Below are 24,382 nucleotides of genomic sequence, written 5' to 3' on the forward strand. Positions count from 1 at the left end.
AAAAGTGCAGGCAAATGTCAACCTGAGGAGTTATTCAGATAAAAATCATCATTTTCAGAAGGTTTATGCTGCTTGCTGGTGGATTTCTTGTGCAGAATTGCAAATTTTGTATGTTCGCGAGTGCAAGATTGTTGCTGTCCGCCGCATGTACGGGTTCGCGATTGCGAACTCTCGCAATACGTGATCACGGCGTACTCGCGTTGACAAACTCTCGCTGTGCAAGGTGGCGAGCGCGATGACGTAAACACGGTCGCCAAACTCCCGCGGGATCTCGCAGCAAGATCCAAAATGGCGCAGCACTCGCAAAATATAGAGAAAAACAACTCGGCAAACGCTGAATGACGGTAAGTGAACGCCGCGCGCCGCAAAATTGTATCACCAAGAAAAAAAATACGCTGCGTGCGAATTTGCGGATTTTCGGTAAATTCACGAGCGTTCGCGGATTGCGAATTCACCGAAAATCCTCAAAATCCGCGAGCAGAACGGATTTTCCGCCCATGCTTAAAAATGACTTAACTCCTTTGTGTCCTTTGTGGAAGACCGAGACCTGCTAGTTAATAATTCCAAGTCATATATGGTGCAGATAGGTCACAGGGAAACCAAATCCTTCAATTTTAAGGTAGGGACCGTCCCTGTCCCCAGGACAAATGTTTTTCCTATTTAGGAGTTATGCTGTATGCTAAGTTAAACTGATGCTCTCAGAAAAAAGTAAACAGGGGGGTCTCTTTCGTGCCATTGCAGCTATTTTTAAATTTGCTTCCTGTCTGGGTAAAAAACCCATAGGTGCCCTATTATAGATTTATAGATCCAGGTGTGTATCTCAGGTTATATTTGGTAGTGAAACCTGGGGCTATACTGCCCATGAAGAGCTTCAAACAGTGGAAAATAAGTTTCTGAGACAACTGTTATGTGTCCCACAGGGTACTGCTATTTATATTGTTCATTATGAATAGGGTGTGCCCTATCTGACAGAGTTGATTTCTTTCCGCCCCTTATTTTACTTGCTAAAAGTCTGGTTAAGTGAAGGCTGTACCCTTAACAAGGTGATGTTAAAAGATTGTCTGTGTCTAGATGGTGCTCACCATATACCCTGGTTCAATTATATACGGGATGGGTTCAGGAAATTAGGTAGACCCGACATGTTCTGCACTCCTGATATAATTAGTCGGAAAAACCTGCCCTGGGCAAAGGAATCCTTTTTTAGATTTAGGGTGATGGAACGGGAAGAATGTGAACTAAGGAAGCCTAGGCTGTGAAGACACAATCTTCTGAACACAGTCCCTTTCATGGAACCTTACCTTTTAGGGCTCCCTAGCTCATATGACCATTTTTCTCCTTGATTTATTCCATCTTCTCCTTGCTGTCTCTAGAGGGAGCAATAAAGGTGAGATCTTGCTGCCCTGTGGCTGCGACGATATGTCTCCACAGGACATGCTCCTTTTTTTTAATCTTCTGTAATAATTATGAGATGCCTAGGAAGTCCTTTTTAATCCCTATTTTAAAACAAGGCAATTTTAAACAAGTGCGACCCGCTTTACCGTTTTAATAATGCTCTCAGGGAGCACTGTATGGCATGTTCTTAGCTTTTTAAAGGCGGCATTAAGGCTTAGAGCAACATGTGATTAATTACCAGGGGTGGGGGAGAACCAGATATGGAGTCAACATGTTTACTTCTTCACCCATTTATTGCAAATTTTATGTGTATGGTGTAGTATTTTTGACTTTTGTAATTTCTATGGTTATTGGTGATGAATGTTTACCTTATGTTTTTTTTAATATTAAAGCTGAAAAAAGTTTTGATTGATTGATTGATCAATGAGAGATCTTCAATAAGAGTGACTGAATGATCATGTACAAGGTGGATCCACTGGGTTTAGATGTCTTTACAGTAAGAAGAGATAGTAGAGACAATCTCTAATATGACATTATTGGGATTCCCATATGAGTCCCTTCGTTCCGGAATCAGTCTGGATACTGCATCCATCGCAGCCAGCCGGTAGAGCAATTTCCTGCATTTTTCACCACATCTATAAACAGAGCTGATAGAAGTTATTAACACTGTCTAACGCCCTTGAGGCAAAGTTGATGCAGGATGGAATCCTGCCGCGCACTCCTTAAACATATGGGCATGCATTGCTGCTCTTGGTACCATGTTGACCATGCACATGATAGGCATTCATTGGGCTTCTGCTAGGACCCCCGTACATAAAGCTTAAAAAAAGAATTTGCTTGAATGGGCAGTGACAGAAGAAGGGCATCTGAGGACTAGAAAGAGAGATGGTGGTTTAACAGAGGATCTGGAAGAATGGGCCAGAATGCTTACTAAGGGCCCGATGTAGGTAGGCAAATACTGGTCGGTAACGGCCGAAAATCGGTAATTTCGGCCGTTACCGACCAGTATTTGGAAAATGAGATGTAGGTGTCAAAAATGTACCGAATCGGAAAATATGAATTGGTAAAAATCCGATTCGGTATTTACCCATTCCGTATTTACTGAGTTCTTATTTACCGATTCGGTAATTAGGAAACGGAAAAAAAGGCCCATCGAGATGTAGGAAAGGCCAAAAATACCGAATTTCATGAAATTCGGTATTTAAGAGTCGGTATTTACCATGGACTGAAAGCAGGTGGTAACCAGGTGCAGGCTATAAAAAAGGGCCCAAAATACAACAGTGTTGCAAGAATGGCGGCATTCTATGTGATTGCGAGGCGACAAAAGGCTACAGGCAGCAGGAGAGAGGGTCTGGCTAAGGGAGGAGCAGGTCTACAGACAGAGGATCACCCTATTCCAACTGACTGAGCCTGAGATACTGCAGAGGTACAGGCTACACCCCAGAACCATCCTGGACTTAATTAGGGACCTCCACCCATACCTGGATCACCCAACACCCAGGGCCCACGCCATCCCACCCCATGTGCAGGTGCTGTCTAGCCTACACCTGCTTGCCTCTGGGAGCAACCAGAGTGTGATTTCTGCAGTTGGTGCTGTGTCCCAGAGCTGCCTGTCCCGTTTTTTCAGGAAGTTCCTGGATGCCATGACGCAGAGAATGGAACATTACATCCGGTTCCCTGACACACCTGCGGAACTTGCAAAAACTAAAACTGACTTCTATGAACTGGCACACTTCCCGCATGTGATAGGCTGCATAGATGGCACCCAGATTCCACTATGCCCACCTGCAGCCACTGAACAAATCTACAGAAATCGTAAGTCAACGCACTCCATCAATGTGCAGGTGATATGCAATGCTGGCAACATCATCACACACATAGTGGCCAAATTTCCAGGGAGCACGCACGACTCCTACATTTTCCAGAACAGCAGAATATACACATGGCTTGTTGCTGGAGATTTTGGTGATGGATATCTGCTAGGTAAATAAGTGTAACACACCCTGATATGAATGGCAGATGTACGTGTCACGTGTATGTATCTCATGGACCTCTCATTCCCTCCTAGGCGATAGTGCATATGCCCTGCATTCCTTTGTGCTCACACCGTATCTCAATCTAACTAACAGAGGCGAAAGGTGTTACAATGTGGCACACAGGTCAACTCGCAACATAGTGGAGCGCACATTTGGACTCCTCAAGAGCAGGTTCCGCTGCCTCCACAAGAGTGGAGGAGCACGACAGTACACCCCCATCCTGTGTTGCAAGATTATAGTGACCTGTGCCATGTTGCACAATCTTGCCACCAAAGAAGGCACAGAGGCGGAGGTGACACATCACGAGGACATTGATGATGACGAAGAACATGTAGACCCCCAAGCAACAGGAGCAGCAGCAACAGATGGAAGATTGAGACGGACAGAGATTACACGTCGATATTTCTGGGTAATGTATGACACACAGACAGGTATAGTGTTTGACAAGTGTAGTTTAATATTCACTACATCAGGATTAAAATAGAAAAGCCATTGTCCATTAATGTCCATGTCCATGACATGAGCACCAGTATTGTTTCAGATGGACACATTAATTTTTTATTAGGCACTGGGAGTTTAAGTGATTTGCCCAGAATCACAAGATGTTAAGCGTCATTGCTGAGATTCAAACCTGGTTTCCCAGCTTCGAGGTTGACCGCTCTAGCCATAGGGCTACATCCTCTCCCCCAGTTCTTACTAGTGTGGCTTGGAAGACATTGTGCCATCCTTTCACAGTGTTATTGGTTTTGGCATGTTGAGCCATGGTGCTGTTGTAGACTTTCTACTATGGTATTTTGAATTAGTGTGTGTCCAGAGTTTTGCAGTCTGTTAACCTAAGTGTCTTTGAAGTGGTCCACTAGTGGACCTAGTTTTTGTTTATTTTTTAGTAGGTAAAATTAGGATTTTATTAGCATATTGTAATGGTTAGCTACATCTGCTACAGAGCTTTTACCTTTTTAATTTCAAATGCCTCTGACTGACTTCCCTGTGGATGGAGAACCAACCGACCACATGGTGCAGTTGCAAAGTTCCATTTTTTAATGGGAGCTTGTGCGGCAGGACAAAACCGCCAGCAGTGCAAGCTCCCATTGAAAAATTGAAGTTTTTACACATCCCTGCACCTTGTGGCAGGCACCTCACGGAAAGGCCGACATGGAACTGTTGTTGGAAAGTGGCATCATAATCCTGATGGCGCGAACGCGGTCCTTAATGGATTATGAGGCCTTTCCAACTGGCCAATGGGCTCCTCGAGCCCGTCGGAAGTGAGTCGGATTCACCGGTCAGTTTTAATTTCTATCTCCATAATTGTAATATAGTGGTCGGAGTTAAAGCCTTCAATGTTGGTAGGAGGCTTTCCGTCCGACATTGTAATTAGGCCCTAAGTGCCAGATTATGAGTTTGGTGGTCCGGACAGCCGCGCTGCCAGACCACCGTTGTGGCAATCAGGAGAATGCCGCCAACTGAGCAGCTTCCCGACCACCGCATTACGACAACACTGTTAGGCTGGCAGTTATGTGTCAGCTGTGCAATGGTGGCAGCATGTTTTGGCTCATAGAGAATCTGAAGCATTTTATGCCACTGTGGTAGTAACGCCTGCACATGGGTGCACTGTGTGGCATGGCCCATGCTGTGCATGCATGACAGTGCAAGCAGAGGGGCACACTATGTGACCTCATGCACAAACCCTTTGGGCTAAAACACCTTGGGGCCCCTTTCCTTGCCTTTCTGCAGAGCTTAAAGGTCAGCAAAAAGGCAGGTCATAATCTGCACAGCAGTGCCAGCATCGGCACTGCCCCCGCAGACCACTGCTTTCCTCACTGCCGCCCTGTTGGGATCCTGGAGGTGATGGCAGTCTTGTGTGAGGCTGGTGATGGTCCAACCACCAAACTCCTAATTAGGCGGACGGACCGCCAAGGTAGCGGTTGTCAGACTCCCACTGCTAGTACGGCAGTCTTGGGACCGACGTACTCATAATCAGGCCCATAGTATAGATTTTTGAACATGTTTCAATGTCACTTTGGTTGAAGTGGTAATAATGATCTTTATGGCAGTGTGTGGTTATAGTTTAAGCATTGTTTGTTTCATTGTCTGTTCAAAGTCTGTTATAATTTTGCGTGGAGAGTAGTTGTTAGTTTTTACTTTGGTGTGGTTTGAAAGATCATAGGAAGTTCCAATTTGTTAGGCAGCAGGATATAAATGAGGGGCATTTTAGTGTTATGATATTCACCATTTATGGTGTATATCTGTGAATGGTGGAAGGCACATTTTGAAAATTCGGCACATCATCTGCATTTCACGGGTGGCTTAGTGTTAGGAGGTTATTTTCAGTTGCAATAATGATTTTTCTTCTCTCGTGACTGTGGTTGTCATGTAGGAGGAAAGGTTCTTGGTTATGTGTTCTTGGTTCTGTATGTCCTGGTATCTCCTAGGTGAAGCAGTTGTTTGACTTGTGGCTTTTTTGAGTATGCCACATTAATCAATTAAAAGTGGAAATTACTGGTAGCTGACCTGTAAAGTCCGTGGGTACTTTAGGGAATGTTTTTTTAAATTTTAGAATTGGGCTGCTGTGAACTGGTGCTTGCCGCTTTTAAATCTTGAAGTAAGTGTCTTCCTATCTCTGTTACAATTGGGTGGAGGTTGTGTTCTCTGACAATATTTACAAGATTGTTATTGGTGTAGCCCTCCTATTACAAGCATTTGCGTAATATTTAGTAAACGTCCTATTCACACTCTTGGTGCTTGTGCTTTGCTGGTTGTATGTGTGTCTAATCTACAAAAGCAATTGTGTGCTTTCCTGTGATGTGATTTATGTGTCTCTCTCTGCCACACTGTCTGAAAGTAGCATACATTTAAAATTAATTATGCTGAAAATGTTTATTTTATTTGCTAATATAATTTAAAAATGCTTTAAAACATTTTTTAACTCATGTGCTATTACTTTAAGTTGCATATTAGACTAGGTAGGCAGCCCAATCCGCTCTGTCTCCGGCATTGTAAAGAAACTGGCACCTTCCTTCACATATTATGGGAATGCCCACAAATTCAGCACTATTGGGAAAAAGTCACAAGCCAAATGGAAAGGACATGTAATAAGCCCCTAAAGCCATCTCCCCAACTCTGCCTACTTAATATATGGGAGGCTACTGACCTCTTCCAGGCGGAGCAGGCATGGGCCTCAATGGTTTGGACCATCGTGAAACGAAACATCGCACAGAAATGGGGGGTGGACACAGTCCCACTTTTACGTGACTGGGCCAACGACATAGAGAGTGCAATGATTGCAGAGGCTGTTTTCAAGGGACGAGGTTGCCCCAGGAAATGTGATCACAAATGGGGGAAGTGGAATACATATAAAGGGCACATCTGCATCTCACCTACTATAGAATTGGGGAGTAAAACAGACACACTCTCTTGACCCTGCTAACAGATAAAGTTGAGCACTCTCCATCGACAAACTAAGAGAGATATGTCCGCTTGGTCTCAACCATCTCATATTTTACTGATGTATTTCCTTAGCCTTGTGATATACCGCACAGTTGGTTAGATACTGACCAGAAGCAGCAAAATGATGTAAACTTGCTCATTATGATGTGGTTGTAAAGATGTTGGAGTCATGTTTTGGGAGGCTTAATATGGCTTTGATAATGCTATCTACCGATGACACAAACTAGAACAGTTGAGGTAGCCCCTGAGATAGCTTCATCAGGCTTATGGGTGACTTTTTGAAAAACATCAGTTATCCTGGATTTGGGGCCTTTCCTTTCCAAATGTGTTTTGCCCTGGGTTAGCATTACCTCAACTTCTACTATTAAATTATCAATTTCTGTCAAGGTGCAGTTCTCAGCGCCATACCTTTTAGTAGATTTAGATTTTTCCCAGGGCTCTTACAAGGTTCCACAGCTTTCCTTCTCCTAATTGCTTTGCATTAAAAATAAATGATTATTCACTGATGTGGTGCCGTAATCATCAAGGCACGTTTATGGAGTGCTTAGATGAGGGGCCAAGTGAGTTGGCCCAGCCCAGCCACGATCGGCCACGAACGGATGCAAACGGGGCCACCCTTGGGCCATTCTTTGACCGGAGTGCGTCACGTGCTGCGGGGGTCGGTGGATGCTTTTTAAGTATAGGCAGTCAAGCCCTTCCTGTTGTGGCAGGGTGAATGCTGGGGAACCAAACCCCACCCCAGCAGGTTCTCCGTCTAGATGTGAATGAGAATGGCAGTGCACTGCAGGCCTCAGATTACCCATGGTAGTATCCTGCGCTGTGGGAGTCAGTGGATGCTTTTCAAGCATCGGCAGTCAAGCCCAACCCAGCAGGGTCTCCATGAAGAAGCAGAAGAGAACAGCAGTTCATTGTGGGACTCAGACGGCCTATGTGCGTAAATAATTTAGTCATTTATTTACAGATTTGCGATTTACAATGATGTCAGCTTTGTAGCTATCTTATTTTTTAACTTACTTGTGAAGGTGCTATGTTATTTTTTTTGCAAGCTGTCCTTCTGGCTGTTCTTTGCGGAACCTGGAAGAGTGTCATTGTTTTGTAGTTGTTAAATTTGTCCTGCGACAAATAGTGAGGTTTTGTGATCTTTTTTATAATATGCTATTAATTTAGTTTATACTTTTACTGGTTCCTTTGTTTTGCGGTAAATTGTGTTGGCTACTTTGGGTCTATTTTTTCAGTTATTACCTTTTGGGTGGAAACTAAGGGGACGATTTCGATGCTGGATGGACCTGAGTCAGTCTCACATCGATTAGGTACTGAGACTGACCGACCACCAGTCAGCGGTCCCTACCCAGAAATTTCGCACTCCTACTCTTTACAATGGGAGCATGCATTTTGACCGGAATGCATGCTGTCATTGTAAAGAGAAGTGGTGCAGTTCATCCCTGCACCCCATGGCAGGCTCCTCAAGATTTGGAGGCCGGGCACTCATTTCCACAAAGTCGACTTCCCACAGCCTTTCTGTGTCGGAAAGGCCAGCACAGAAAGGCTGTAGGAATGCGACATTGTAATCCCTCTGGCGGAACGAGCCGACCATGGGATTACTGGAGGCTTTCCGAATGTCAAACAGGCTATTCTAGCCTGTTGGAAGCCATTCAGAAATCCAGTTAGGATCCAAATGGGTCGGTCGGAAATGAATCCGAACAGCTGATTATCATGCTGTAGGAACGGCTCTGACCAAAGGTTGGAGCCATTTACTATGGCATTGTAATCGGCCTCTAATTAGCGTTTCTGTTTTACTTTAAAATGTGTGTATTTGTTGCATCGTATTATTACTATTTGTAAATGTTTTATTTATTGTATTTATTTTAATGTGTTTTCCAATATTTATTTTCTAGTGGTATTTTTTTTTACAATATGTTCAATAGTAACGAATGGTGAATTTATATGGTATTATACGTGAACAATCTTATATTTCTTGTATTTTATGTATTAATATTATTTGTGTAGTTTGTTTATTTAGTTATATGCTTATAAATAATACCTCTATAAAAAAGGAGCTTATGATTAAAAATATTTTTTCCTTAATTTTAATGATATTATTGTAGTTGATATTCTGTGTTTTCTGCGCTACATGTACTACTACCACAAAAGTTGCACTTTCCTCCAAAGGTGCTCTAAAGTGCAAAGTCAACTCAGTTTCAGGTGAAATGTCTAAGGCAGTGACATGCAAATATGGATATAGGGAAGCACCAATGTCCTGAGGAGGGAGCAAATGGCCTGCTTCTTCATTATCATCTAACAAATCCACAACTGTCTGTAAAAGAAATTTATAGACTACTTTGGCAAAACAATGACAGAAACCATACAAGCTGGACTTGGGATCCATATCATAAGGCATGATAAAATGATTTATGATGTCAATGTGCAGGGCTGCCTTTTCTCAGTTGATTTGAGGCCAATGGCACAACTTAACACCATGTAGGAGCCAATGGCACAACCTAACACCATGTAGGAGCAATTGCAGAGTTGTTTCCAAATCCAGCATGGCACTGGGAGTGGGAAAAAAAAATCACAAACTGAGGAATGTGAATGTATCCATCAGAATATATATTCTGGTAATGGTAAATCATTGTTTGAAGCTACACCATTTAAACTCCAAGAGCGTCTACTCAAGTGTGTGTGTGTGTGTCTCCCAGTGTTTTGAGAAACTAAACCCAACTTTGAAAGTGAGGCATGCTACATTTAAACTTAATAGGATTAATAATTGTTCTTACGATGGCAGTGTTCTGGAATTCCTTTTTCCATTCACTCCCTTTGTATATCAAACCATCCTTTTTTACAAAACTAAAAATGCAGATACTAAATTCTTTTTAAGACTATAAAGCTCTTGAATTGCATGGGAAAAGCCTTTGCAGGTGCATAGTTAACAGCTTGGGGGATTTATCTGTTCTAAAATGGTAGTACTGGGCAGCACAGCTTTGGCGGATGTCAACATTTGTGGCAGCAGAGCACAAACGATTCTGGAACTTAGACAGGGCAATAGCCAATGCCTTTAAGGTTCATAGTTTCATAGATCAGTTATATGTGAAGGGGCCTAGTCACAAACGACATTTGTAGTATATAAAATAGCACTACAGTAAGACATCTAACTTCCTACAAAATGCAATTCACAAACCTATCGGTGGAGACTTCCATCTCTCATCTTTTCTGGGCAGAGAACACGGCGTCAGGTTGTAAGCATGGCAGTAGACATGGGAGGCATGAAGGAGTCCTACTCCATGGTTAGAACTACTCTATCGCACTGAGTGTTCCTCTATGAGGAGCAAGACCTCTTGTGTATTTTCACTGGGGTTTTAAAGGGTTGGTTGTATCTCTCACTTTGAGATGAGTCGAAGTCAATTCATGGAGGAGTATGCGGTTTAGGGGGAACTCTCTAATCAGTTCGTTGGAAAATCCCTTCCGGTGTCTCGAAGAAGAAGGTTTGGGAGCAATACATCACCATCAGTTTAGCCAGATGCATCAGCATGTGTTGAATATTGAGGTCACATAGCCGTTTCTATGTGCCAAACAGGACTGATACCGTTGCTGCACCATCCTAATATAGTCAGGGAGAATCATAATGGTTTGGGACTGAAATGTGACTTTACCCTGGAGCCAGGAACGGTTGAGAATTTTATCTCAATCCACCAAATTCAAAGGCTTCACTATAATGGGACGGGCCGAGCTTCAAGCAGAGGACATTGTACCAGAGCCCTGTGAGCGGGCTTGACAACAAAGCAAGAGGACAGAGCCTGGAGGGGGTATAAGGGATCTGAACCATTGGCCAAAATAGTGCTCCAGGGACGTCCCCTCGCACCCCTCCAAGAAGCCCACAAATTGCAGATTGTTGTGGCGGGCACTGCCCTATGTTTTCTCAAACCTCACCGCTACTTCTATGGTCCCAGCCATGAGTCTGGTCACTGGCTGTTGCAGTGTGTGGACAGAGTTCTTCACCCCGAATTATCTAGTTTCTGCCTTCTTGATCAGATCAACTACCTTCTTCCGGTCCTTTGAGTTTTCAATGTGCCAAACTTGGCATCCCGCATGTCTCTCGATTGAGCGATAGCCATTAGAAGTGTGCTATTATTTGGTGAGGGGCCACCCTGCCCATCCATCCAAGCGAGTGGCAACCCCAAGTGCGCAAACTTATCTAGGGTGTTCTTTTTACCTCTGGGAGGAGAATTATCCTTAGCCATGGTTATGGTTGTAGCAGGGGTCATAGAAATCGGGCTGTCCCAGAATATGCCTCTACCTCTGACCCACCTGCCCCCACTTCAGTCTAGTGCATTGGTGGGCATGAGCAATCAGGTCTTCCGACCTTCCCCGCAGTAGGGTCATGTGGCAACTCCTAAGGGCACAAGGGGAAAGAAGGAAAATGCAAGATGATGGGTCCCCAGGATCATCTGCAAGCATATGTAGAAAGATGCAAAAAGGGGGGTCCCAACCTCATCTATGGGGTGAGTCTCTCACAGGGGCCCCAGAAGGGCAGTCCACCCTGAGAGGCAGCACTTCTTAATACCCCTCAGCCCAGAGGGGTCCACCAGCTGCAGACAGCTCCACCAGACGCTGTGTTGATTTGGGGCAGTGCAGAGCTTGGTATGTGAGTCATACAGAAGTGCAGGAAGGCAGCGAGCAGAAGAGCAAAAGGTGAGTCTAGGGTGCACCGCACCCAGTCCATCTTGGCCACCTCTACTGCACGCAAGTCCTTACCTAGTGTGGGCCCCCTACCGGGGTCTCATCCAGAAGCTGTGTTGAGGCCTACCAGGTGTACGATGAACAGGTACAGAGAGGACAGCCGAGCACCCACCCGGCTCCAAACACGGATACCCGCTCCACTACACAGCCCTGCTTTGCTCCAGTCCTCCCTGGGCCCTGCCAACTCTCTGCAACTGTGTGTGTCTCGCAGCACTGATCCTACACCTGTCCTTTGCGGAGAAAAGATGCAGGCTGGAGGCAGAACCTTTGGCGCCCACCCAGGCCCATAAACATTTTTTCAGATGAGCCGGCCGCACCAGGAGGACAGGCCCAACAAAGCCGCCCCTGTGTATGGAGACCCAGGAGACCACTTCACTGTGGGGGGGTGCACTCTCTGGCTGCCCCCACAGTTACACAGTAGGAACAGAAGATACCCAAACAAAGCAGGGCGAGGCACCAGCGTGGGCCCCTCTGTCCGGCCACACTACTCCAGCTGCAGCGACTCCTCTCCCCTTAGGTTGCAGGCATAGAGGCCTCAGAGGCCAAAGAAAGCTGCCCCCCCCCCGCCCCAGCAATGCCTAGTACCTAGTGCGGTAAATGGGGACCACTGGGGCCGGATGCAGGCCCTGATCTGGAAGGGTTAGTAGTGACCATGCAGAGCGGTGTTAAGCCATGGCAGCCATGTTTGGTGCTCAAGTCAAGCCTCCTAATGTGACAATATCTAACTGTATATATGTATATATTTTGACATGAGATTATCTACAGCATCAGACAAATGCATTTGCTGTTTCATTTATTTTTTCCACCACATGGAAAATACTTTTCCATATGGAGAAATTCATTTCCTTTCAATTTTGTGGGTGTTTCCATCTCCTTTCCACCTTGGAAAATACTTTACTTCGACCTTACCAGGGTAGAAGAGTTAAAAACTAGTTTGTAAACGCCTAAACTGTGCACATTTGTGGGCATTCAAGAACTATCATGGCATTCCCGTCATGAAATCTCCACTCCTGACCCACAGTAGATTTACTCACACAGAAACCACCATGTTAGTAAATCAATTTAAAAGTGCAAAACCAATTTGTCTGAATTGAAAAGTGGTTTGGACTGTGTGAGAAAGACTTTTTCCGTGAATTAGCCAAACTTACACACTCAAGCTTTGTGATACAGGCTCTTTGTATCCAGCACTGGATATTCCCTTTGCAAACCATTATCAAACATATTGGTTAAATGAAACAACTGAAGACTACAAATCCAAGAATATTCTGATTTATTGATTCAAAGTCAAGAACGTTGAGCCCAGCATAAATGGACCGAACTAGCTAAGAATGTCCTTATTTTCATATTCCTGACATCAAATTACATTGGACAGCTCTCAACACAATTTTGACTGGTGCTATTTCATGTTCTTGGTGGTAAGTTAAGGCAGAGCTTGCTTCAAACACCTTTTTTCATGTATTATGAAAGCAGGATTTTACACGTGGCAGATTGGTATGTGGCATTATGTTTTTTGTGCCGCTGTGTTTTTGCTTTGTTATTGCAATGTGATGCTTTTGTGCTGTACTGCAATTGATGGGTTTTATTTTTACTGTTTTGTTGTTATGTGCCTTGTTATATTTTAGTTGTTATTATGTTGATTTTTGTATCTTATTGTGTTTATGTTCATTTCTTTACTTCAGATGCGTGAACAAATAATGCTGTATTTTCAGTCTAAATCAGCACTATCCTTGAAGGAACCAGTAACAAGCAACCATTTACCACTATCTATGGCAGTAAAGTGGCGCTACTCCAGCGCTTCAACTATTTAGGACACTGGGCAGCCCTAAACTGTGGCAGAGACTCTGTCTTAACTCAGAGCTCCCAATGCTCACTTTATGTAATACAGCCCATCGAAAAAGGGGGCATATTATCAAGCCCTTTATCGCCCCGTTAGCGGCACTTTTCTGCCGCTAATGCGGCAATATTTATATCACACTATTAACAAGCTGCAGCTAACGGGCCTTAGCTGGAGTTTTTTGGCGATAGCGGACGTTTTTTATTCTTAAGCATGTCAGGGATATTTATCGCTAACGACATGCAAAGTAGGCGTTGCTGACTTAAACTCCATTGAAACAGTCACAAACACAACTTCCCTCTATTATCAATGCCCGTGAAGCCATAAGAAAACTCGTGCTAACCGCTCTTATCGTTAGAATTTAACTCCTGAATAAAACTTGGCTTAACCATCTTGTCAATGGGAGGGGAATTGTTAGGCTAAGTACACACTTGCCTATTAGCAAACTTTTCATTAGCGCAGTTGATTTATCGCTGGAATTCTCACGCTATTGCTGGATTACCTATCGCCTTTGCGATACGGGTTGATAATACAGTCCTATCATGGCGACAAAATCCAGTGATAGCTGGTGATAAAAAAACAACGCTAAGCGCTCTTTGCGATAATTATCGCGAATTGTTGTTAATATGCCCCCATATATACTAACACTTTGCACCACTGCAGAGTGACACAAATTAACACAAAGCAGTGCAAATCAACACGTTGGCATTTACGTTCTAAAGTAAATGGTATTTTGCACTGTAAAGGTGTCCTGTATTTGAGCATAGCAAGTGCTTTGCACTACTTTGCTTTCCTTTACATCAAAAGGGCATTTCTGAGGTATCATAGTCCTAACTCCAGTAGTTACAGAAATAGCCAGACCAAAAAAGAACAATGTTTTCTTTTCCCAAAGAAGCCCACACTTTGCATGCCTGCTGATGTTCATAGCATACACCCAGTGTGTTGGATCCTTCAGTGTGTGTCTAGACGTAGGACTTCTTACTGAAAGGTTATGCTTCCAGTACAAAATCTGTGCTAGAGAGCGAACACTTACCTCTACCAAATCTGGTTGCTGCGCTGCACTGCATTAGAAATTAGTAAATCTGCCTCAAGAGGCCGTGATATTTCACGCGAATGAAAAAGCATTATCACAAAACACATGAATTACTTATTTTACTCTTAAACAAACCATGCTCATATTATTTTAGAGTTCCTGCTTTCACACAAATTAAATATCACGGCCATTTACAACCGCTTCATAAGTTCTTATAAATCTTTTACCAGTTCACTGCTTTACTTTTGCACCAACAGTTGCTTCCATATGATCGATCATTGTAACCAGTGCTTTGAAAACAGGTCCCCACTTAGATAACCACACATGATACAGGTCACCAAGTTGTTTAAAGAAAGGATTGAATGAATGCAGTTTTTTCCAAGCACCAGTGGTCCACCAATGAATATAACAGATAATGAATTAACATGCAAACAATGTATTCCTGAGCCATGATGATTCCACATGCCTCTCAACCAATCACAAAGCCATTCTGCACACAAGGCCACAGTACTTTCTCAGTCTATATTTTTTGCCGTGAATGGTGTGAGTGCAATGATATTAAACACCTAATGACTCATTTAATATTATCCAAGCACACATGTTTATCAGTTTTATTTCAAAGCTGTGATGATTTTACAAGAATAATTTGCAAGGTCCTGATACACTATTAGTGTGAATATATGGTCAGGAGTGTAGAAATTCACAATTCTGACTCAATAGAATGAAGAATACCCAATCGACTTACATATTTGGAATAAAGGTAAACTTACTCTAAAGGTTTGGTCCTCACTTTGCAAATACCGGATCGCAGGTACTGCTCTAACATCCTCTCCCTCATAAAAAGGAACCACGTGTTCAGCTTCTCTGTTTCGAAAACGATTCTGGAACAGATGGAAATACCACAGTGAAAAAGGGAAACCAAATGAAAGAGAAAAAAACATGTGTCACACAAAAAGATGTTAAAGGTTTCGTTTCCAAGCAAGAACATGCTCTCTCTATCTATATATACCCATATTCACATATATAAATATATCAAAATAATGCCATTTCAGGCTTAGAGTGATGCATATATTATGCAAAAAAGAAGCAGGGAAATCTGGGTAGTTCCCAAGTTTAGGTGGCGAGCAGCTCCTATATAGAGTACCCTACAACATCAGCGACACTCTGACTCTGCTCACCTTAAATTTCTGTATTTCTAGCAAAGTTTTTAAGCATAGGATTAGTTAAGTGCCATCCATGCCCAGCTATACAGGGACAGAGTATTTTGCCATTTCTACAGCAAAATCTTTAAGCATAGAATTAACATAGCTCCATCAATATTGAGTTGTAAAACGTCAAAAGCCTTTTACCACCCCAGGCACAGTACTAAATATAAATATGGATAAGTTACTTACCTGTAATCCTAGTTCTCTTCCAGGGGTATCCTCATCAAAGTCATAAGCACTGAATATTCCCGCCCATGTGCGGGACCCCGGAAACAATATAAAAATATATATGTATAAAACACATATATCTCGCTCCACATATATGTATGTACATATATCATTTTTCTCACATCAATGCAGCCCCAAAACTGAGGCTAAAACAATGTAAACACATATACATGAACTGCAATTAGTAAGGAATCAAAAAACACATTAGGTCAAAAAACCCTTGAACTTTGTGTTTTAATGAGTCAAACCACTCATAAATCCTGAAAATTGCTTATAAATAGACATTGTTAGCCCTCAGGCTGCATTGCAAAACAATATCATAGAAAATGAAACCATTTTCACAAAAAACTGGCACCGTACCTTTAAGGCAGCCATGACCCCAGGCTTCCCATCATGCCTCAGGGGTGACAGTTAGGTCAGTTGTTCTTTGCATAACCCTGAAGACAGGGCTCAACCACACGATTGAAAACAGTACCCAATCTCATTTACCTGGGGAGGCGGGTGGGTTGCTTATGACTTTGATGAGGATACCCCTGGAAGAGAACTAGGATTACAGGTAAGTAACTTATCCTTCTCTTCCAGGGGATCCTCATCAATAGTCATAAGCACTGAATAGAATAGCAAGCCCGTCAACCACCTGCAGGTAAATGAGAAGTACATGACCCAACCAAATCATAACAGCCAAAAAACTTCAGCTGTTAAACAGATTCCTCAGGGAGGCTTGGCCCACCTGGGTATCTGCTCTCGTGTCAGAATCTAGACAGTAATGTCTGGTAAATGTATGGACAGACCTCCAGGTCGCCGCTTTACAAATCTCAGACATGGGCACATCCTGCAGGTAAGACGCTGTGGCTGCTCTACCTCTAGTAGAATGCGCCTTAGGGGTACCCCCTAAAGGCTTCTGCGCCAATTGGTAAGAAAGCTTGATACACGAAACGATCCACCTGGAGATAGAACGTTTCGAGGCTGCATGACCAGTTCTGATCGATCCGTAGTTAACAAACAATTGATCAGAATGTCGAATAGACTTGGACCTGTCCAGATAGAACTTTAAAACCCTTTTCAGGTCCAAAGAGTGTAACGCCCTCTCAGCTGGAGTAGAGGGATTAGGAAAGAAAGTGGGTAAAGAGATAGACTGATTGACATGAAAATCTGATACCACTTTCGGCAGGAAAGAAGGATGCGTTCTAAGCACCACTCTGTTCAAATGAAAGACTGTATACGGTTCTTTAGTACATAGGGCCTGAATTTCGCTCACCCTACGGGCTGACGTAATCGCTATCAAAAAAGCCGCTTTCCAGGAAATATGCTGTAAAGTAGCTTTATGAATGGGCTCAAAAGGAGAGCCCATCAATTTCGATAGGACTAGGTTCAGCTCCCAAGGCGGAGCAGGAGGCCGTACAGGAGGGTACACCTTCTTTAGACCCTGCAGGAAATCTTTCACTGCTGGAAGCTGAAAAAAAGAAGTTTGTGAAGGTGATCGCCTATAAGCTGTAATAGCGGCTAAATGCACCTTAATGGAGTTAAACTTCAAACCTGCTTTAGCCAGGTACAACAAGTATGGGAGAACTGCTTCTTCCTGACTTTTTACCGGATTGTGACCATTCTGCATGCACCACATATAGAATCTCTTCCACTTGCATGCATAAGAATGTCTCGTGGAAGGACGTCGTGCTTCCTTCAGAATAGACATGCAGTCCTGTGGCAGCCCTAGATGGCCGTACTGAATGACCTCAGGAGCCATGCTGCCAAGTTCAGTGACGGAAGGTTGGGATGGTGAATCCTCCCGTTCATCTTCGACAACAGGTCCTGCCTGCATGGAAGCCTCTTGTGAGGAGACTCTGATAGGTGAAGTAGGTCCGTGTACCACCATTGTCTCGGCCAGTCAGGGGCAATCAGGATCATTGTTGTGCACGAGTGGTTCAGCTTGCTCACCACCTTCGGGATCAGCGGAAGGGGTGGAAAGGCGTACACAAACTGCCCTGACCAGTCTATTAGAAGAGCATTCCCTCTCGTTCCTGGTCGATAGAACCTGGAGGCGAAGCTTGGGCATTTGGTGTTTTCGTCGTCCGCGAAGAGATCTATTGAAGGACGACCCCAAGACTGGAAAATGCCGTCTAGCACTTCGTCGTTGAGAACCCAGTCTTCTCTGTCTTCGAAGTGCCGACTTAGTGCGTCCGCCCTCACATTCTGCTCTCCGGGGAGGTGGACTGCCTGAACAGACAACTTGCGAGCCAGAAGCCAATGCCAGATCCGCTGAGCTTCCAGTGACAGAGTCCTTGAGCGTGTTCCTCCCTGCTTGTTCAAATAGTGCATCGTGGTGGTGTTGTCCGTCTGTACTAGAACCATTTTCTCTTGAAGCGAGGGAAGGAACGCTTTGAGAGCCAGGTGAACCGCTCTCAATTCCAGCAAGTTGATATGATAAGTGCTTTCCTTGGGAGACCACAGACCCTGCACTTGTAGGGGTCCCATGTGCGCTCCCCATCCTTGTAATGATGCATCTGTGATGATCGTTTGTGTTGGAGGAGGTTGATGGAAGAGAACTCCCACCTGCATGTTCTGTCTCTTTGTCCACCACTGGAGGGAAGATTGAGCTACCTCCGACAAAGTGTTCCGATCGTCCCATCGATCTGAGTGTTGGTCCCATTTGTCCTCCAGATCCTGCTGAAGAGGACGCATCCGAAGTCTGGCGTTCGGTACTAGGAAGATGCAGGAAGCCATTGACCCCAAGAGTGAGGCTATCTTCCGCACTTTCTGGGACCTGTGGAGAAGAACTTGCTGGCACTTGAGGGCTATCGAAAACTGTCTCTCCTCCGAAGGAAACACTTTTCCTACTTCGGAGTCTAGCAGAGCTCCTAGGAAGTGGATCCTCTGAGTGGGCTGTGAGACAGACTTGCTGTAGTTGACATGCAGACCTAGACGCTGACAAAGTTCTATGCATGTCTGGAATTGATTCCTTACATTGCCTGGAGTGTGACCTTTCAACAGCCAATCGTCTAAGTATGGGTATACGAAGACTCCCCTGCGGCGTAGAGCTGCCGCCACCACTGCGACACACTTGGTGAACACCCTGGGGGCCGACTTCAACCCAAACGGAAGGACTTTGAACTGGTAGTGAGAGGTCCCCACCCGGAATCGAAGGAATCTCCTGTGATCTTGCCGTATTGGTATATGGAAGTACGCATCTTGAAGGTCCATCGAACACATCCAATCCCCCTGCCTGAGATGTGGATATATCTGGTGAAGCGCCAACATGCAAAACTTTTCTTTTCGGACATGCAGATTGAGTGTTCTCAAGTCCAGAATGGGCATGTATTCTTCCTTTTGGCCCTTTTTTCTGACCAGAAAGTACCTCGAGTACACTCCTTTCCCCCTTTGGGACACCGGCACTCTCTCAATGGCTTCTTTTTCGAGGAGTGTCGCTATTTCTGTCTTTAACCTTTGTAGCTGGTGGCTTGATGTTGACATCGGGGAAACGGGTGGAGGTAGACGATGGAAACGAAGACAGTACCCATTCTGCAGCGTAGACAACACCCATTGATCTTTTGTAATGGCCTGCCACTCTGTCCTGTGATGCGCAATGCTTCCCCCCACTGGAGTGGGTAACGGCGCTGGGGGAAGTGAAGACTCATTGCTTCTGCTGAGCTTTATTGAAGTTGTTGCCTTGGCGCTGATTTCCATTTCCCTTGGAATTGCCCTTGCCTTTGTACTGTGCCTTTTGCTGGCCCTGCTGGTTCTGGCCTTTCTGCCATTGAGGGGTTTGAACCCTCTGCTTCGAATAACCTTTGTTGTTCGAACGGAATTTCTTCTTGAATTCCTTTTTCTTCTCGAGTCCCACCGCTTTGAGGGTGTCCAACTCGGTCTTCATCCGCTGCATCTCCTCATCCGCACTTGCTCCAAAAAGAGATGTGCCTGAAAAAGGAAGGTTTAGGATCCTTGCTTGAGCCTCTGGTTTTAATGCTGTGAGGCGTAACCAAGATGTTCTCCTTGCTGTAACTCCGTGCACATAGCCATGCGCAGCCAGTGTTGCCCCATCTGCTGCCGCTCCTATAACCTGATTGGAGACTTGACTGCCCTCCATCAGAACCTCCTCAAAGTCCTTTCTATCTTCCTCAGGAAGTTTTGCGGTAAATCTCTGAAGTGAGTCCCACAGAGACCTGTCATACCTGCCGAGCAGGGCTTCCGCATTGGAGACCTTGAGGAAAGAGGCTGAGGTGTTACACACCCTTCTCCCCCATGAGTCTTGCACCTTGCTATCCTTATCCGGAGGAAGCCACCGCATTGGATTTTCTTGCCGCCGTAATGATCACTGAATCTGGCGGGGGATCAGCTCTGAGGAACAGAGGATCCTCTTCCGGAGGACGATACTTTTTGAGAATCCTCGCTGGAACGGACTTCACCGTCGCCGGAGTGAGGAAGACTTCATTCACAGGTTCCATTATACCCGGAACCAACGGCAACAACGGTTTGGGTGCTGTTCTATGTTGCAGGGTTTCGAATATGACAGTCGTCTTGACTTGTGGGGCTGTCATCGGTACTCCCAGCTTCAGGGCTCCCCTGCCCAAGATATCTTGGAACGAGAAAATATCCTCGGTTGGAGACACTCTTGAGCGTGGACTGTTTGTAAGAGTCGGGGAGTACTCCCTGTGAGATCGTGTTCTCGACGAACTTGAAGAACTACGTGTCCTCCTGGACCTAGATCTTCTGCTTGAACTCGTCTTGGAAAGAGATCGCTCTCTGTGACGAGAATGTTTCTTACTTGAGTGCCTAGAACGAGACCGTTCTCTGCGGGGAAGAGGTTGGTCTCGATATCGCTTTAGGCGATCTGCCGTCTCCTTGTCCTTTGCCCAGTGGTGAAGAGGTCTATTCCACCTTGGGGAAAGATGAACAGAAGGAGACTTGTGGATGGGATCCTTCACAGGTGTACGTGACCGTGGAGGTTGATCCGTTCGATCCTGTTGCGATCTTGCAGGGGATTTGGACCTCCCCCTATTGGATGCGCCTCTCTGTCCATCCGAGGATCTGCCACTCCGAGATGAAGAGGAAGATGAGGAAAGACTCACCAGAGATCCAGAGGAAGACCTCGACCGAGATCTTTCTTCTGCGATTCTCCGTCTCTTGGCAGGAGGAACCTGCACTGGAGATTGTTCCACCTCCGCAGCCGATGCTGAACCTGGAGAACCCAACTGTGGCTCTAGGACGTGAGTCTGGTTCAATAAGTCACTTTCCTTGTCTCGAACCACCTGATTCAAAGGTGACCTCTCCTTTGATTTTGCAGGAGTAGTGTTCTTTGTCTGTGAAGAACTTCGTTCCCTGGATCTTTGCTGATCCCTCGACGGTGGCTGTATCGACGCCGAGCGCCGAGCAGGTAGGCGTTCTCTCGACGTCGACCGTGATTTCCCTAACGTCGACCTTGGGTGGCGATGACTGTCCTTCGACGTTGAAGGCTGTCTGCTCGACGTCGATGGAGGCTGTTTCGACGCCGATCGCCGTTGACTCGACGGCGACTGGGCGTGCCTCGACTCCAAATGCCGCTCCGACGTCGAACGCTCTTGTCCAGGCGTCGACGTTGGCTGCATCGACGTCGACCGATGATGTGTCGACAGAGGCTCCCTCGACGCCGAATGACCGTGACTAGTCGTCGACGGAGGATGGCTCGACGCCGACCGCTGATGGCCCGGCGTCGACGGAGAATGCCTCGACGTCACAGCATGACGATGCTGTTTCGACGTCATACGGCTCGCCGTCGAGCTCTTCCGCTTCGACGGTGACCTGTCCCTCGACGCTGACTGAAGCGGAGGTACCTTCGATGTAGACGCTGAAGACATCTTCTTCGTCGCCGTCGACTGCTTCTCCATCGAATGTGAACCAGTCGGGGCTTCTCTCGACGTCGACCGCGTCTTCCGACTTTTCTGCTTCTTGGGAGATCTTCCTCTCTCAGAAAGCCCATAAACTCTAATCCTCTCCCGTTCTTTAAGAGTCCTGGAAGTTAAAACCTGGCAGTGTTCACAGGTTTTAGAGGAATGAGAGTCTGGTAGGCACAGGATACAGACTGAATGAGTGTCAGTCTTGGCCTTCTTCCTTCCACATGAAGGACACTTGTCAAAAAGAGAAGGCATCTTTGACAGGAAAAATACCTTTTTTAAGCCTAAAAAAGGTTTAAGCAGCACTCTATGTCTAAAAGACGTTGAGTGAAGGCAAAAATTGTAGTTAAAGTTGAATATTTTTTGACAGAAAGTCAAAAAGAAAAGGAGCTGTTTCACCAGGGTCCTGACTGAAGGAGCCGGAAAGAACAACTGACCTAACTGTCACCCCTGAGGCATGATGGGAAGCCTGGGGTCATGGCTGCCTTAAAGGCACGGTGCCAGTTTTTTGTGAAAATGGTTTCATTTTCTATGATATTGTTTTGCAATGCAGCCTGAGGGCTAACAATGTCTATTTATAAGCAATTTTCAGGATTTTTGAGTGGTTTGACTCATTAAATCACAAAGTTCAAGGGTTTTTTGACCTAATGTGTTTTTTGATTCCTTACTAATTGCAGTTCATGTATATGTGTTTACATTGTTTTAGCCTCGGTTTTAGGGCTGCATTGATGTGAGAAAAATGATATATGTACATACATATATGTGGAGCGAGATATATGTGTTTTATACATATATATTTTTATATTGTTTCCGGGGTCCCGCACATGGGCGGGAATATTCAGTGCTTATGACTATTGATGAGGATCCCCTGGAAGAGAAACATATATATCATCGCTCCATTCTCTCCTTCTTGGTAGGAAAAGACCAGCACTCTCGGAAGACGTTCAAAAGGGGTTTTATTCTTTCACAAACAGACGCGTTTCGGCGATGCCTTCCTCTGTGTTTGTCGACACACCGGGAGGCCGCCATTGCATATGAGAATCCTGACCCAGGACTGTTAACAGAGTGGGCAGATCATACGGCGCAGTACTGTCAAGGTACATTGGGCATATTGGTAAAGTATGCGTGGAGTGGCGGAGATAAAAGAAATGGAAGCATTACTAACCAAAGAGGAAGATAAAAACAAAATTGATGAATTGATGGGACATATAAAAACGTGGTTGCTAAAGTATGAAAATAAAATAAAGTTTCGAAAACAAGAGAAATTTGAACGCGATGAGCGCGATTACCAGCAAGGAAGGGTTTTAACCTTTGCGCAAACATTTTGATGGTCCCAGAAAAGAGCTGTCGCAAAGAACGGTGGAGACAGCTGTTCCAAGGGTTGAGACCTCGGAATCAGAAGTCACAGAGGCAGAATCTGGGGATGAACAGACCGGTGGCAGCAGAATGTCAGCAAGGAAAACTACCCTTTTTTGGACGAATTTCATGTAATACGACAATCTTGGCTGAGGGGAGGCAAAAACAAGCCACCGGAGAGAGGCGCAGAAGAACAAGGAGATCAGTGTGGAACCGGAAGAGGAAGAGGCAGACCACCAGCGTGGGGAACACGCAAGAAGAAATTCAACAAAAAAAACTAACTATCAATCATCTTACAGTAGTCAATCTGAACCCAAAACAATTAACGGGAAGTGAAGTAAGAGTGCTATCATTGGGATTGACATTCTGCCCAACGAGCCATTTGGAGTTTACACAAACTCCTTAATGATGTTAAACATTGGAGATCGCCGCCTCTTTCTTTGCAATGCCGAGCTGCCCTGTTTAAGATGCTGGCTCTCCCACGATTTTTATATATCCTCCAAAATTGCCCCTACCAAATTCCCAACTTGTATTTTAAAAGCATTGAAGGAGAGGTCAGATCGTTATTGTGGAGTGGGGGTACACCTCGCATAGCATTACACATACTTACTACAGGGTGGTATGACGGGGGATTGCACTCCCAGATATACGACTTTATTACTGGGCCTCGCAATTAGTAGTAATGAATCACTGACTGTACCGTTCGCCAACAGACCCAGCATACATGTTGGACAGATTTCAGATGGGACGAGAGGGGTGCCTGGGAGCCCTATGAGCAAAGATCCGGAAAGTAAGGTACCTGGGCCCTATGGCTCGGACGGTGGAAATTTGGCATCAGGTGACTAAACGTCTGGGTTGGACCGAGGTGCTGACTCAGGCTACACCCCTGTGGTCCTCTCAAAAACTGGGGTTACTGTGTCATCAATTAGGATTTGATAAGTGGGACACAATTGGACTGTCCACAATAGGACATCTAGTCAAGAAGGGCAAAATCCTTACATTCAGTGAACTACAAGAGAAATATGAATTAGCGCAATGTGAGATTTTTCGCTATCTTCAGATCCGCCATGCACTCATGGTGGCACTTAAGAAATTTGCCAGAGTCATCCCCCTCGGAAGACTGGTTGCTCTCTGAGCCCATCCCAGACAAAGCCATATCACTAACATGTTGCAAATTGTGCCAGATCCCTTTCGAACTCTCTGAGATTACTGGCAAGCTGATATTGGGCACATTGAAGACGATGACTGGCAAACCA

The 24,382-nt window shown here is 45.1% G+C and overlaps 1 protein-coding gene across 1 annotated transcript in view; it reads right to left on the minus strand.

Annotated features, from left to right (window-relative positions):
• Positions 1–24,382, minus strand: part of LOC147727391 (coiled-coil domain-containing protein 171-like) — a 1,936,181-nt gene that overhangs the window by 85,064 nt on the left and 1,826,735 nt on the right. The window contains exon 21 of the mRNA XM_086963620.1: positions 15,244–15,354. Within this exon, the coding sequence (XP_086819746.1) occupies positions 15,244–15,354 (111 nt within the window). The remainder of the gene's footprint in view (positions 1–15,243; positions 15,355–24,382) is intronic.

The sequence above is a fragment of the Lissotriton vulgaris genome, chromosome 3_1, assembly GCF_964263255.1.
Source record: "Lissotriton vulgaris chromosome 3_1, aLisVul1.2, whole genome shotgun sequence".
Lineage (NCBI taxonomy): Eukaryota > Metazoa > Chordata > Amphibia > Caudata > Salamandridae > Lissotriton > Lissotriton vulgaris.